Consider the following 17,347-nt stretch of genomic DNA (forward strand, 5'->3'; position numbering starts at 1 on the left):
TACTAATTATTTTTACTCTTTTATTTTTTATTATCCCCATGCATATCCGGATTGCACTGACACCATTTATAAAGAGAACCATCAAACTATAATCTGCCCATAAGCAACATGGCGAATCATTCCTCTAAACCTTTGGAGGAACATGTGTAACGTCACTTCCGGGAGAAACCGGAAGCCCGGGGAGTGACGGGTTCACGCGATGCCGAACACGTGATGCGGAATGTACGTCACCATCAACTGAACGGCAGTGTGGAGAAAGAGAGAGTCCGACTAGGTGACGGCAGGATGTATTCCACGTCGCCATGGAGATCGGATGTCTTACCAGCCAAAACATAAGAAGGGATCTCTTTATGGAACGAACACCCGCACTTACCGGAAATGATGTCACTTCCGGTGGTTCACTCGCCTTTGACTTTTTGAAATTTATGCTATTTTTATGTACATATATACTATATGAACTTATCGCAGACAAGGGAAATATAGGATGCTATGGGTAGGGGGAAGAAGGATTGGTGTATGGCTCTATTTATATGTTTTATTAGCACTTCCGGTGGTAATAATCTAAACAGGAAGTGAGTCACGAGGAGGGTATTTAAACCCATCTCAGTCACAGGTCAGTTAAGCATTGATAAAGACCCAGGAGACGGTCAAAACACGTTGGCTGCAGTGACTGAGGACTGGAACCATCTGGTATTAGCTTTGGGGCCTGTTACATCTATCCCCTTTTTCAGCCCCCCGGAGTTCCCAGGTCCGGGAGATTAAAGGGGTCTCCATTCTTCTCCTGATGGTATGAATTTGGCTGATTGATATTTATTTGACACGCACGGACACTTTATTCATAGAGTGGACTTAGAGTCAATAAGATTGAAAGATAAATATAACCTGTATGGTGAAATATAATTTTTTTTCTTTTCTATATAGAATTGGATTTTATTTATTCCATATGCACGGACACTTTATTTTATAGTGGATCCGTGACTAACACTTCAAAGAATAGTAGCGATCTGTTTTTATGTTATATTTTATGCTTGACACTGTGTGCATTTTTACTATTGTATGTTGCCCATGTGTTGATCGGGCCATTTGACCCCAGGATTTTTGAAAAGCAACATATTTTTCAATTATTTGCCCTACTGAAGGGTTGCTGTGTTTATTAAAGTGGACTTATCTTTATCCCTTGGCTGATGTTGTAAGGGTACAAATTGAAAAAAAGGGGGAAGCGCCAGTGAACCATTCACTCAATGTTATATGTAATACTAGATCATAACTTATTGTTCGACTTCTAATATCTATATTGATTTATAGCACAAGGTCTATCATGTCATTGAACAGTGATGTGGCGATGTCTGAACTTATACAGTCATTATTTATGGCTTATAAAACATCTTATGCTGGGTACACATTACACGATGTGTGCATCCAGCCAACGGCAGATGCGATGAACGACATATCGTGCGTTCACTTGACATTGCACGATATTTCGTTCACCAGCCGTATCCAGAGGTATGGGGTCATTCATCAAATTGCCAGATTGAGCAGCACGAATGCTCGATCTGTCGAAGTGATGAATGACCCTGCGGGAGCAGACATGGTCCGACATAGTGGGTACACATTTGCCGATGTAGACGATCTGTCTACCCGATCTGTCAGACCGAGCGAAATATCGTCTAATGTGTACCCACCTTTAGCAAATAAAGATATTAGAAGTCACCTATGAATTCAATGACAATACAGAAGAGAAAATCGGAAGGCCAAGAGTTTTCACATAGGTCATGAAACGCCAAGGTGTTATTTTTGGTCACTATCTGTTTGTATATATTAATGCAGAATATCTTAGTGTAATTTACAGTATAAAATCATATTAGCAAGGTTCAAAATACTAGCTCTTACACCCTAGGCACAAAGCAGCCACAGCTTTACTGTGTGAAACTCCAGAAAATTTTCATATAGGAGACACGCATTCAACCTACATGGGGAGATCTACCACAAATTGTCATATCTTACCTCTGAAATGCCTTCTTGTCTGTTAATACGATGTATAATGTCAATGTTCACATTTGCTAGTCTTTCAGAAAACGTCAGAAACTGGAAACATAAGAGTACAGATTATTCAAATACATAAAAATGTAAAGTGAGTAACATTGATATTACAGAGTCTTCTTTGGCACTTCTTGACCAGCTACTTAATTTTTCTTTAAAATGTTTAAACTAATATATCAGTGGTTATATCATAAACTAAATTCCAGGACACTGTTTTACAACAAATAGGTTTCTTAATGTTTACACAAGATGTGTCAAAAACAGAGATTATCATTCTCCCAGAGCCACCACCTATCCATAAATCTCACAATTTCCTCAGTCTCCCGATTCTACTGCCTTGATGTCACACTCAACTATCACTCTCTCTCTCCATCCTGCCACCTCCACATCTGAAATACTGATAAATGGTCTTATCCAAGGTGCAAGTAAAATTCTTGTCCATTCTATCATCATCTCTCTTCTGGACTATTGCAATGACCTCCTATCTGACATTCCTTTGACCAATCTGCCCCTGCTTAAATCCATCCTAAATGGTGTGGCAAGACTGATCTTCCTCCTTGGCACCACTCTGGAAGATTTGAGTAGCTAGTGGAAACATTTGCAGAATCCAAATTGATGTCTTCACCTACAAAGCATTCAACACAATCACCCCTAAAGGTGCATACACACGGTCAGATGTGTCAGATGAACGATTTTACCAACTATTTGAATGATTTCTGACCGCATTAAAATTAATGGAATCGTCCAAATCTGACTGCAAACACATCAGATGTCAGATATCGTTATCTGACAAGCGGGAACGTGCATCATTCAATTGACAAACATGTCAGATATGTCAGATTTTCCTTCAGATATGAACGATTTTTAAAATTGTTATTGTACAGATATGAAGGAAAATCTGACCGTATGTATGCACCATTACCGCAAAATACTCTCCCTTCCACTTCAAAACTTCCCCCAGGGCCACACATTCCTCTAGCATTGGTTCATATCTTTCCTATTTGTTTGTAAATTTTCTCACAAACAGGACTCACCCCATTCACTGCTGCATTTATTTTGTCTACCTTGTATGTGCTTTGATTTCCCCATTGTCTGGCACTGCAGAACACTGTCACCTTACAAAACCAACTAAAATATTAACACTGAAATTATTGCATTTAGGGCCATATTTATCACAACCTGCATCTCAGAGGAGAATTTTGCGAATTCTCCTCCAAAAGTCCTTTCATACATTTAGGTGATACTAAAATAAATGTGAAAATGGTGTGAAAACACCCGTTATTACATTATTTTAGTAAAAATATTGATAAATATGCCATTAAGAGAAAAAAATTACTACTCTCACATTAGCGAAAATACAGACAATGTTTGTTTTACAGTTTATAATTGCAGAATGAGACCCTTGATGTTCAATATGATGGAGAATATATATGTAGGCCACAATTGTCGTTAACAAACACACACATGAAATGCATAGAACTGAGCCAACCCTATATAAGGCACTGTTTGCCATGAAATAAAATGCAGATCATTTCTCTCTGACTTGCATATTTATGATCGGAATTTATACTGAGCACAAATCTATTCAATTATCAAAACAAATTTTTCATACTCAATTACACCTACTAAATAACACTTTAGGGAACCATTTGGTGCTTAGAAAGCTGGCTGCTGACTGGACCTAAACTTGTAATAATAGAGATTCAGTTCCAAGTATCAGGTATGGGAGCTCTTAAAATGCAATCAGAAGTATGTTTACAACATAAAAAACATTGGAGAACCTTTTATTAACATAATATAATTGTAATTAAAATGTTTCCAGATACTTATTTTTATTGATACTATCTTCTCTGTTCATCTCCAGCCTCCTCTTCCTCCTGCCACACGCCTCCAGGATTTCTCCTGATGAACAGTGGTGTACATAGGGCCTGACTAAGCCACGCACACAAGTGCACTGCTGAACGTAGATTCCCAATTATTGGGAATCTGCGCATGCGCAGGACCCATTATGCGACTATGCAGAATGGGTCCTGCTAAGACGCATGCAAGCCCTAGAAAGCCTCTGCCTGATTGACATGACTGATGTTTGTACAATAGCATTTAGTATATATTTCACTCTAGCTTCGCCGAGGGCCCAAAAAGTGGGCGTGGTCATTGAGAAGGGGGTGTGTCTATAAGACGCATCCCTTTTTCGTCACTCTTGGGGGAGTGCCCGGCACTTACGGACACGCCGGGTAGCCCCCAAACGCTGCTGACAGGTAGAATAGATGCCGGGCGCATGCACCCAGCGTCTATTCACCGGCACTGACCGGGTCACCGCACATTTCCCCACCCGAGGGACACTGCGACCTGCAGGTGAAGACAGCACCCGCAGGCTGTCTTAGCGGGGAGCTGCAAGGTGAGGGCAGGGCGCTCCAGAATTCACAGGGCAGGCTCCAGGGTTAATAGCGCCCTGTGCCAGCCCATGAGCGCATTCACTTACAGAGCGGCGGTCCCTCTCCTCAGCACGGCCGCCCTCGTCGGTCGACGTCTCTTCTCCAGGCCCCCGCTACCACTTAAGCAGCAGCCAGTCCCCATTGCCCATCCACCGCCAGAGTCAGAGACTGCGCGGGCAGGGATGGCGTGTGACGTCAATCTGGCCCGCCCAGCCCAATCTTGAAAGAGGGACTGGCTGGTGATGTTTTATTATAGGGCGCCATGGCACAGTGTCCAAAGCGAAAGCGCAGCAGCGTGGTGGGTGGGTAGTGTTCACTCTAGCTTAGGCGCGAGGCAGGGCGCCGGAGCTAGAGAGGGCACATTCGTAGGCGCGCGCGTCCGAGAAGGGGGCGTGGTCATCGAAAAGGGGGTGTGTCTATAAGATGCGTCCCCTTTTCGTCACTCTTGGGGGCGTGCCCGGCACTTACGGACACAGCCCCCAAGCCCTGCGGACAGGGAGAATAGATGCCGGGCGCATGCGCCCGGCGTCTATTCTCCGGCGGTAACCGGGTCACTGCACATTTCTTCACCCGCGGGACACTGCGACCCGCGGGTGAAGACAGTTCCCGCAGGCTGTTAGGGCAGGGCGCTTTTTGCCCTCCTTTTGGAGGGCACGGCGCTTTTTGCCTTCCAGAAAGAGGGCAGGGCGCCGCGCCACGCTAAAACAGCCTAGCGGAAACACTAGGTGGGCAGCCCGGCATGACAGCACACAACAGTGACAGGGCCAGGCAGGATAAATGGCGGCAGGAAAAATAGCGGCAAAAAATCGGCACCCTTGTGCAGCCGCTCAGGTGGAACATGCCTAGAGCCGGCCCTGCTGATTCACTACGGATCACAATACTGCGAAAGCACGCAGTTCAACTGCGATAGTATGATAATCCATTGCAGTCGCAATGCAATCTCAGCACAACATAAGTATGCCCACCTTACCTTACACACATCCATAATGTTTAGCAGAATAGCGAAACCATCAATACAATGGAGTACCATCGCAGCCTCATGCACACTTGCACAAGCCCTAACCTTACTCAGGAATTGCTAACCACGCACGTTAAAAGACCACACACACACTACGAAAGGCATCACAGTGGCTAATTTATGCATGCCCCTGCAATTGCGTGTGAACGCACTGGTACGCCTGTTTCCCCGACCACCCCCGTCACCAACCACAAACGGTGCTTTCTGTCACTCTGCGAGGGGTCTGCATAGTCACTGCAATTGCAGTCCCAACAGCTAGATCACGCACGCGCACTGTGACACAAAAGCGCTTGCAGAACCCAACAAGCGTCCGATTGCGGGTGTACTAGCAACTGTGATCCTTACTGAATCAGGCCCAATGAGCTGTTTATATTATACTGGCAACTTAGCAACATTTTATCAAAAGACTATATATATGAAAATTTTATTGGGACAACAGCTTGCAATGTGGTTAGTATGCTTTACAAAAAATATATATTAATATGAATGCAAGTAATCTCACTAACTAGAACATGCTATGAGACGTGCGTCCCCTGTAAAGTTTTCACCTTAAAATGAACAGCAAGAAGCTTACAAAATATATACTGAGAGCAACAGGAGCAAAACGGTACCTTAAAAGTGTTCTCGGACTTGTGGTGAGATGATTTTGTCTTCATGGCTCCGGGAAAATATAAATCTGTATCTTACATAAACCAGTGGGACTGTGTATCGGTTTATGTGTTAAATCTCCTCCACACTAGCAGCACACGTTGCTAGACACTGGGCGCCGCCATCTTGCCCCGAGTAGTGACGGAGAACAACACAGGATTTCCGGAAACTGAAAGCGTCTGCTTTGCTGCTAACCAACCACCTGCCAAACACAACGTGACTGGCTAGCTACATGCTAAGGTCAACAATCGCCATATTACGGTTGGCTCACTGTGAAATACAAATCTACAATGTAACTTTTTTTTTCGTTTGGTCCTAATTTTACAGTCACAAATTTTAATTGAATCTCCCCCAAAGTCCAAGTTCACATATATAAATACAGTGCGCTGCTTGTTTTATTGGACAAGTTGAACAGCAAAATGTCCGAGGAGTGTACATTATTTAAAACTAAAATATACAAAATTGTGCTCTATTTTCACACATTTTAAGATAAATTACAGCAAAATTTAATAATAATAAGTTTACAGAACTTGGTTTAGTAATTTTTTTTCCAGTTTCCTTTAAAACCTTACGCAATAGTTGAGAACTGAACCCAATACTTAAAAAAATGAAATATGTTGCCTTTTCGGTTTGTCAGTAATGAGAGAGGGGCAATCTCAGAGACACAAATTTCAAATGATTAATTTTAACAGGAATGTAATACTGTAATATTAATCAAAAGCTATGTGTTAGGTTGGCATGAAAATTCTGAATGAAAACCATGGAGGTCTGTGGGCGATATTCATTTGTATCGCAACCTACGCGCCCGACAGGAGTTATTCAGTTGTTGCTCCTGTCGCTATCAGCTGCCGGCGCACCATTTCAGCTCGCAGCCCCATGGGGGTGCGAGCTGAAATGGCCGAAAAGTCACCTCTTATGGATGCCCAAACAGCACTTTTCATGATTGCGCCAGCACTTTGGTTTGGGGTAGCTGTTTTATGCGGCTAAACCCGACCACTATGGGTGCGATCAGCGTGAAAATGGGCATAAATTGCATAGTGCTCTGCGATCTCCTGTCACTTTAGACATAAGATCGGGGGAGTGGAGGTGCGAACGCAGGCGTGCCTGAGCGTCTTAACGCTATTTCAGAGTCGTGCATAATTAAGAGGCAGTATCATAGTACACTTCACTTGGCTGAATTTTACACTGAAGCGCTCGTAGTGCTTGCGGTAGGGTATGGTCAACCACAAGTGCTGCGCATGCAACCGATGGTACTCTATGTTACTGTTGGTTGCATACACTTCCTGGAGATGAAGTGCGCAAGTGGGCGTCTTAAGACGGCCGGTGGGCGTCTGCATACACAATGCTAAGACATAGTGGGCGCGCTAATGCCTTCCGTGCGATCACCTGCCTTGCTGTGGGTTGGCCAGAGTTGCATACGCTGGCTGCGTGCGGGTCTGAATCGAATCCTTAGTTACTAAAATATAAAAAGTAATAAAAATAAGGGAATCATGATCTACAGTAGTGGTTCTCCAATCCAGTTTCTGGACACACTAACAGCAAGTTTTCCAGGTCTCCTCACAGGCTATACAGACAGTCACCATGTCACCGTTCATGATGTCTACATTCACAGTGTCGACAGCAGATGTCAACATGGTGAAAATGTCAATACAAAAGATGACGACATATGGATATGTCACAATGTCAACAATTTTTCCATGAGGCTTAGGGTTAGCTGTAGGCTTGCTGTTAGGGTTAGGAATAGAATGACAAGAAAAATTCTAACAATGTCGACGTAACATCAGTATTGACATGCTGACTGTTGATATGGTCAATGTCAACATTCTGAATATGTCGACATGTTCAGTGAAGACATGTTGACCATATTGGTATAATGAATGTTGTCATATATATGCCTAACGTATGTACCAAACCCTCTCAGAGAATCACAAGTGAAATTATTATAATCACCTGTGCAGGGGCGTTTTAAGAGAGGAGGGGGCCCGTGTGCAGACTCAATGCGGGCCTCCTCCTCTCTTGTGCGGTGCCGCGGCGGGTGTTGCAGCAGTAGATTCTGGCTTAGTGCCAGAATCTACATGCGTATGCGTGGGTCTCCAGGAAAATGTCCGCCATCATTTTTTTTAGTGATTTTTGCCGGGACGGAGCTGCGGAGCAGCATGCTGGTGACAGTGGCAGACGCAGGATTTCTAGAGGGGGGTTTCCAAATGCTTGATTTTAGAGTGAGTGTGGCCAGTCCATGAAGAGGGTAGGATTAGCACTTAACCAACTTTAATATGCGTCATACAAAGTGTATTGTGTGTCATAATATCAGCATATACAGGACCAGCAATCACAGTAAGCCATTATATGCGGCAGCAGGGCCTTCCTGCCTGAGCTGAATGTTTTTTATTTGAGATGTGGGCACCATTCCTTAGCACTGGAGCAAGTCTGGGGGAGCAGCAGAATAACCTAGCACTGTCCTGGACATATATGTACGTATTGAGCTCTATAGCAGCACATCCCTAACAGTGAATCTTTTCCAGATCTCCTAGTTAGTGCACAGGTTATTTATTACTGACTAAAAGAATCACAGGTGGTGCTAATTATTTCATTTGTGATACTGTGAAGAACATGTAACACTAGTAAAATTCTATTACATTACTATTTCTATTGTGGTCATGGTGTGGGCTGGGGAGGGGGGTTTCCAGGCAGAGGGAAACCCCCCTTGCGTTTGCCTATGGGTGACTACGGACGGTTAAGTATGAAACTATATGGGTGCAGGGTGTGCAGTGTGGGCAAGGACATATGGAAAACATGCATTGTAAGTATGTCCCAAGGCATACTTGTCTACTCTGCCAATTTGGTCGGGAGCCTCCCGAAAATTGGGTGCCACTCCCGACCTCCCGGGAAGGCAGGCAATCCTCCCGGCTGCCGCCCACTCCTCCTATCCTCCTCCCAATTACCTTTGAAATCCCCGCAGCGGGCTGGCGGTGACACGATTCTAGCTTACTAGAAAGAGGCGGTCTCCCAGGTTCGAGAACCTCTTCTCTGTCATGTGCAGACTGGGGAGTGCTGGTTTCAATTGCAGATGCAGAGTGCTGGCAGCTCTGGAGTAGAATCTGATTAGTAATATTGGAAAGCCACTCCAGAGCTCAGTGCAGTTGAGTATTCGCTGCTGCTGAGTGCCCGCAGTTCCCCTTGGCTATCACATTGCAAATCAGAGGGAGCTCTGATCTGAGCACAGTTCTCTGTCTGAGTGATCCGATCTTAACTGCAGCATCAGTGTAGAGATGGAGACAAAAAACCTCAGCCCATCAGTGGGGGTTTCTGGGTACTCAGAAACACCCCTGAGTGTGCGCTACTGAGTAGACATATTTCCACTATACATTAGGTGCCTAGGATTGCAGAGAAAGATTGCAGCATTTGTATAGGATCAGAAATTCTGAGGAGTGGAACTTTAAGGGGACCATTTATCAATGATCGCTTTGGCAACGCAATCAGGGCATGCCAGTAACAACCTATCGGCCGGATGTATCATCCAGGACATGCATGGACATGGGCTCTGCAAGGAGCCCGTCCCTGTGATGTCTCCGGAGAGCTGCCAACCAGGGCAGAGGGTGCTGCGCATGCGCAGTCCCGAGGACTGCACATGCACATCCAACCATAGCCAGAGAGGGTTCTGGCGGATTCCTACGCCGGTTACTTATGCGCGGTGTAGCCAATAGGCTACTGTGGCTAACGTCATCTTCAGATGGCGTTAGCTGCGGGTGCCAATATCTGGAATGTATCGCATTCCGGATATTGGTAAATCTGGCAGCATCACATCCCCCATAGAAACCTATGAGGGATGCGGCTGCCAGCGGTAATGGAGCGTGTGCTGGGCTGTTGAGAGGTAAGAGGGAGGGGGGTGGCAACATCAGACACAGTCCCCCACCGGTCCCCTCCAGTAAGCCCGGGCCCGGGTAATTTGTACCTGCTCCTGGGCGCCCCTGGAAGCAAGTAAAAAAAACAGCTGTCCGAGCGCTTTCTTGGCTTCCAATTCCTGGTAAGAGTATGCTTTGGCATGACAAGTAGGGATGTGCGCCGGACTATTTTTGCCGGATTTGTATTTGGTTCTAATTCATCATCCGGCTTTAGATTTGGATTTGCCAAACTGCGGTGACTGGCTTTGGATTTGGATTTGGATTTTTTACAAAAATTGGCAAAAAAAGCTAAAATCACATAAATCTGGCTTTTTTTTCTTCCTAGAGTGTTATTAACCTCAATAACATTAATTTTCAGTCATTTACAGTCAATTTAGACCACCTCACAGCTTAAATTATAGTTTTCACCATTATTGGCCAAAGGTTGCAGTGAGCTGACTGGTTACCAAGCGTCAGAGCAGCGGCGCAGTGGCACAGACACCACAGTTTAAAGCACATCTATGAAACATTGCCACACAGCAGTGGCAGAAATGAAAGGTAGTTCAAGATGGAATTGTCCTTGGGCCCTCCCACCCACCCTTATGTTGGATATTAAAAAGGACATGCAGAGTCACAGTGCTTTTATACATAGAGGGCTAGTGCCCAAAGGAGTCACAGTGCTTTTGATTTATACACAGAGGGCTACTGCCCAAGGACTCATGCTGCTTGTATACACAGAGGGCTAAGGCCCAAAGAGTCACAGAGCTTTTATACAGTGGGCTAAGGCCCAAGCAGTCACAGAGCATGTATACAGCGGGCTAAGGCCCATGCAGTCACAGAGCTTGTATACAGTGGGCTAAGGCCCATGCAGTCACAGAGCTTGTATACACAGAGAGCTTATGCCCAAGAAGTCACAGTGCTTGTATACAGAGGGCTAAGGCCCATGGAGTCACAGAGCTTTGTATACAGTGGGCTAAGGCCCAAGCAGTCATGAAGCTTGTATACACACAGTGGGCTTATGTCCAGTAAAGTCACGGAGCTTGTATACACACAGTGGGTTTATGCCCTTTCATGGAGCTTGTATAATACACAGTGGGCTATGCCCTGTCACGGAGCTTGTATAATACACTCATTGGGCTTATGCCCTTTCATGGAGCTTGTATAATACACTCAGTGGGCTTATGCCCTTTCACGGAGCTTGTATACACACAGTGGGCTATGCCCTGTCACAGAGCTTGTATTGTACACACAGTGGGCTATGCCCTGTCACGGAGCTTGTATAATATAAATAATACACTCAGTGGGCTAAGGCCCTCATTCAGAGCCGTACGCTCTGAGCAGAGCGCACGCTCTGAATGAGGGCCGGGCTCCATTTTCATGGAGCGTCCTCCTGGACGCTCGTATAGCTGTGGGTCACCACCCACAGGCTATACGAGCGTGCTTTTTGATGGCCGCGATGGTCGAGACCATCGCGACCATCGAAATTGCGAGCCGGAGCCTGCGGTTGAGGTTTTCAACCGCAAGCTCCGGAGTGATTTTGGCTCTATCAGAGCCAAAATCACTCCCACTGACATCACTAGTGATGTCAGTGGGCCGGCTTCTGACGGGAGGCGTTCCCGTGGGAACGCCCCTGTCAGGGAGGCACGCCCACCAAAGGGGGCGTGCTGTCAATCAACATTGACAGCACGCCCCCTTTGATCGGACACAACGAGCGAAGGACTTTCCTTCGCTCGTCGCGTCTGGCGCATGCGCACGACGGAGCTCCCTCCGTCGTGCGCATGCTCAGTGCATAACATCGACCCACTTGCGAGCGGACAGCCGCTCGCGAGTGGGTCTGAATCAGGCCCTAAGTCCAGTCATGGAGCTTGTATAATACACACAGTTGGCTAAGTCCAGTCACGAAGCTTGTATAATATACACACAGTGGGCTAAGCCCAGTCATGGAGTTTGTATAATACACTCAGTGGGCTAAGTCCAGTCACGGAGCTTGTATAATATACACACAGTGGGCTAAGCCCAGTCACGGAGTTTGTATAATACACTCAGTGGGCTAAGGCCCTGATTCAGAGCCGGACGCAATCAGCCGTTCGCTCGTACGCATTTGATTTTTTTAAACCACGCATGCGTCCGGTTCTCATTGCGCATGTGCGGCCGGATCATTGCGGTCATTTTTCGTTCGCTCGTTTACACAGCGAACAGGAAGTGACCTATGTAATTTGATTGACAGAATGTTCCGTTTATGGGTGGTAACGGGGGTGGAGATGAGAAAACGCAGGCGTGTCCAGCCGTTTTTTGGGCGTACATGTATTATTTTGTGCGATGGCGTACATGTATAATTTTGTGCGATCGTCCAATTTGGATGGTCTTTTGGATACGTCACTGTGTGATCCAGTTTCCATTATGCCTGCTCGTTCAGCTTGTGGTAGGGTATTGGATCTCGCAAAGACGATGGTCTCTTCGTAGCTCCCTTAGCGAATCGATGTTTTGCTATTCTCCTTTACAAGGCACAACACCAATCATCTAATAATTGGTTCATTTGCGAGAAGGTGATTTGCAATGGCCATGATATATTAGCTAATTTTGGAACGCATGTTGTGTTCCTATTTGTTTGTTTTTCGAAATCACAGCAATCACAAAATAAATGCTGTAATAAAGGTAAAAATGTTAGATGTTTTTCCTGTATTCCGTACGCATGTTGTTGTCAGATATTTTTTTGGTTTTAAAAAGCCCAACACCTTATTTTACATTTTTTTAAAAGCCCAACACCTTATTTTTAATATTTTAAAAAGCCCAACACCTTATTTTAAATTTTTTAAAAAGCCCAACACCTTATTTTTAATATTTTAAAAAGCCCAACACCTTATTTTTAATTTTTTAAAAAGCCAAACACCTTTTTTATGATTTTTTAAAAAGCCCAACACATGATTTTTTATTTTTTGTTTTGACATTTTTTTTTAAAATCCAGAAAGACAATCAGCTACTAATTGCTTTGCTTGTGTTATTGTTTACTTACCTGTTACCTTTTGGTTTTTTTAACTTAAACATTTTTTTAAGTATCTGACCTTTGTTAAGTATTTAATTATGTTTGTTACAGTCCATTTTAGCCATTTGAGAATGAATTAGACATTTTTTGGGGGGTTATTGTTTTTTTATTTGTAAATAAATAAATGTTCTAATTTTTTACAAAAATTAGTGTAATTTTACAGTCCAAATATTTTTTATGGGGACTTCAAATATATAAATTAATTTAAAAAAAACAACAATTCACAAGAAAGGAGAGGGAGGTTTTGAGGTGCAAAAATATTGGGCAAACACAGAGAGGGAATGTGGGGAAATTTGCCAGTGCTGTCAATGCCTTCTCCCCCGCTTGGCTTGATGTTGGAGGGAGCATAACTTTGTCCGTCTGGTAGAACGACTTGCCTGGCCAGAGGTAGCTGGTGTTTCCTCTGGCCTAGGCATAGGGCTAGGCACATTTGGAGGGTTGGCTGATGTTGTGCCAGAGGTGGAGGGCCCAGATGTTCTGGCAGGAAGGGAGGCCAGCTCCAACATGCACAGGCGGACGAGCTGCTCCAGGGCATTAGCTATTCTGACATTGGCCGCAGCGTTATCCTCCAGGGTGTCCACCACCCGTAGCAGATTGGCATCCATCCTCATCAGAATCTCAGTGTTTTTATCCGTTTTCTCATTGAGATCTGAGAGAAGGGCCACTGCCAGTGAGGGGGAAGGCCCTGGACTGTCCGCCAGAGGATCCCCAGACGGAAATACTGCTTCCTCCCCTGCGGAGCCAGCAGATCTACTGCAGCCAAAACTCAGTTCTGGAGCACACTCGTCCTCTTCTGTGCCTGTGTGAAAAAGAGAGATCATACAAATATTAGTACATTTTTAAGTTTTCCCCCCCCAAAAAAATTAAACAATTTTATCTCAATGACCTGCGGGAACATGTGGAGCCGCAAAGTCTGGCATGTCTGTGTCCATGTTGGACACGCCAAACACCTCCTCTTCCTGCACACACCCCTGTGCTAGCTCCTCCAAATCGGTCAGCTCGAGTGACACAGGGGTTGGCCCACCACCTGTCCCCACTGCATGCCTAGCCCTATCTGACAACTTTTGCTTGAGCCGATATTTGAAGTCACTCCATCTGTTGGTAAAAAAAGTAATTTTAGATTTGAAATGTTCCTCAACATTTTGGGACTTAGGTGAGAGCATTTACGTACCGGCGTTTGACCTCTTTGGTTGAACGGACAAAGTCACCAACCCCATTGACAGCACTGGCTATGTCCTCCCACACTTTCCATCTCTGTCTTGCACCCATATTTTGTGGCACCTGTGCCAGGTTGTCAATACAGTTTTGCACGAAAACCTCCATCTCCATTCTTGTGAATTGCGGCTGCCTTTTTCTTTTAGGTCTTGGCTGGGTACTAGGCCCCGCAGCCTCCTCATTGTCAGTCTCCAGACCTTAAAAAAAAATACAAAAATTATTTTCTCCTTTTTTTTTTATTTTTGGGTTGCTAACTTTCATTTTGGAGCTACTTACTTTGTTGGCCAGGATTTTGGCTTTGCTGCTGTTCTGTGGACATATTTCAATCCTTGAATTCAGCAGACCCATTGTGTGCTCTTGTGACGTTTTTATAGATGCGTGTGCATTATACGGGTGCATCTATTGAGTGTCATTGATTTGTGCGGGAAAGTTTGGTCTATTTAAGTTTTTTTTGTGGCCTTGTTTCGGGGTGGGTTGATAGAAGTGGTTGGTGGATGTTCTAGGTGCGGAGTTGTTGTTTGTGAAGGTGTTTGGATTTGCTGAGAGTTGTCGAGTGGTTTTGTTTTTTTTCGCATTTTTGCGCTTTTTGTAATAAGCCTTTTTTTTGGTTTTGAGGTAAGTTTGGTGGTTCGCTTTTATGAAAAAATTTTTTTAAATTTTTGTGATTTGTTTTTCTAATTTTTATACTTTTTTTTTATTTTAGTTTTTTTAGTTTTACATTTTATCTCCTTTCGTCTTGTGGACTGCATTTCGAGTTTCGGGATCGTCTTTGTACGGTAAGTGTTTATTGAGATACATTATACCATGTTTATTTTTAACATTTATCATTTTTTTTTAAGGGATCTCATTATGCATTTTTTTTATTTTGCCCAAATGATTATTTTGCCATGAAAAATGCGAAATGTCTAGCGTATATTTTGCCATGAAAAATGCAAAATGTCTAGCGTATATTTTGCCATGAAAAATGCGAAATGTCTAGCGTATATTTGGCCATGAAAAATGCGAAATGTCTAGCGTATATTTTGCCATGAAAAATGCGAAATGTCTAGCGTATATTTTGCACAGCTACTGTCTGTGGCGTTAGCGTACCATTTAGCAGTATTTTTTGTCCTCTATTGCGTATATTTTGCACAGCTCCTGTCTGTGGCGATAGCGTACATTGGATTAATAGAATAAAATCAGACACTAACAACATCTGTGTAGTGCATGCATTCTTTATATTTTTTCCTTAGGCTGTCTTTTTTTTTTCTTTTTTTTTGAGTTTTTATTTATGTTAAATCTAATTCGTAGGTTTTCTTCAAGATATCACTACCTAACCCTGTAAGATTCTTATTAATGTGTCCAAAAGATAAGTATATTTTCTTATTTTTAAAATTTTGAAAATTAACTACATTGTCTAACATTTCAGATTGATGTTGGGCGAATTATAGTGGCAATGGTCCACGACCCCGACCAACCTGAACATCCTCCTAGGCATAGGCATCGTAGGTGTGCATGGCCCCAGATATTTAGAACACGTGTCACCCTTTTTGGAATGCCTGATGATGTGGTTTTAAGGTGGTATCGCCTACCACCCCAAATCATCCTAGACACTCTTTCATTAATAGAGAGTGATCTTGAAAGGCAAATTAACAATCCAACGGCAATACCACCACTTACGCAGTTAATGTCTGTGTTAAATTTTTGCACCTCAGGATCCTTCCAGACCACAGTTGGGATTGTTGCAGGCATTTCCCAATCCTCCTTTTCAAGGATCCTGAGGGTGGTCATTGATGCACTGTTTAAGCACCTACAACATTTTATTAATCTGCCATTGGATATGGGTTCCCTTAATGTGGTGAAGCAGAATTTTTACCAAATTGCAGGCTTCCCACACATCATAGGGGTTGTGGACGGCACTCACATACCACTTCAGCCTCCAGCAGCGCTGGAGGCCATATTTAGGAACCGCAAGCATTTCCATTCGATGAATGTAATGGTGGTATGTGATGCCTCCCTCCAGATCCTGTCCCTGAATGCCAAATTTCCTGGTGCACATGATTCATTTGTCATCCGGCAATCAGGGCTTTGGCAGAAATTAAACAACCTACAAGCTGGTGACATGTGGCTTCTGGGTAAGTGGTACCCCTAATTTTGAAAACAAACACTGTTGACTTAGAAATGGTACTTAATGCTTTGTTATTTTCACAGGAGACAGTGGTTACCCTTGCACGCCCTGGCTGCTCACTCCTTATTTGGTTCCCACACCAGGGCCACAAAGTCAATATAATTCCACACTTACTGCCACCAGGCAGGTGGTGGAGCGTTGTATCAGCCTTTTAAAAGGCCGATTTCGATGCCTCCACTGCTCTGGAGGTGACCTCATGTATTTGCCGGCTATGGTTTCCAAAATTGTGGTCCTGTGTGGGATATTTCTCAACATCGCCATAAGGAGTGGTGTCCCAATGCAGCCAGAGGATGCCTTGCCTGAGAATGGCCCCCCCGAGGTTGGTCGGAGGAGAGTGTCAGGAGGGGCCATACGTGATGATGTTGTTTCCAGCTTTTTCAGGTATTTGAATTTCCTTGTTTTTACATTTGTTGACATTGTGAAGACTGAAAATTATGTGTGTTTACTATCCTATGTTTCAAATTTTAACCTTTTTTTATATATTTTTTATTTTTGCAAAATCCAAACAACAACCTTCTTACTTCCTGAAAATGCTCACATGTGACATTAATGACTCCTAAATGACCTTTACACCTGGACAAATGTGTTTCTTACCTGATTTTGGGACAACATGTTGGCATGCACCATCTTCAAGCAGTTCTTGATTTTTTTTTGCATTCTTTGTGTGTATTTGCTTTTTTTTGTGAAAAATTGTATAATAAACTACTTTTAAAATTATTTGGTTTTTTTTAACTGAAAAACCAGCAAATGGACAGTACCTTTTAACTTAATTTACAAGTGTTTTTTGAAAAATTTTAACTTTTTTTGGCTAAACAATTTTAAAAACAACATAACAATTAACAACATGTTTGCATATTTGGGCCTACCTTTTCTAATAATTTTAAAATTATTATGGGAGTT

General features: G+C 43.7%; 1 protein-coding gene across 1 annotated transcript in view; it reads right to left on the reverse strand.

Annotated features, from left to right (window-relative positions):
* Positions 1-6,293, reverse strand: part of UTP20 (UTP20 small subunit processome component) — a 184,114-nt gene extending 177,821 nt beyond the window's left edge. Inside the window, exons 1-2 of the mRNA XM_088467851.1 lie at positions 6,105-6,293; positions 2,005-2,085 (exon numbers count right to left, since the gene is read on the reverse strand). Of these exons, the coding sequence (XP_088323977.1) occupies positions 2,005-2,085; positions 6,105-6,149 (126 nt within the window). The 5' untranslated portion in view covers positions 6,150-6,293. The remainder of the gene's footprint in view (positions 1-2,004; positions 2,086-6,104) is intronic.
* Positions 6,294-17,347: the final 11,054 nt, after the last annotated feature.

Source organism: Taudactylus pleione, unplaced genomic scaffold (assembly GCF_031769625.1).
Source record: "Taudactylus pleione unplaced genomic scaffold, aTauple2 ptg000077l, whole genome shotgun sequence".
NCBI lineage: Eukaryota > Metazoa > Chordata > Amphibia > Anura > Myobatrachidae > Taudactylus > Taudactylus pleione.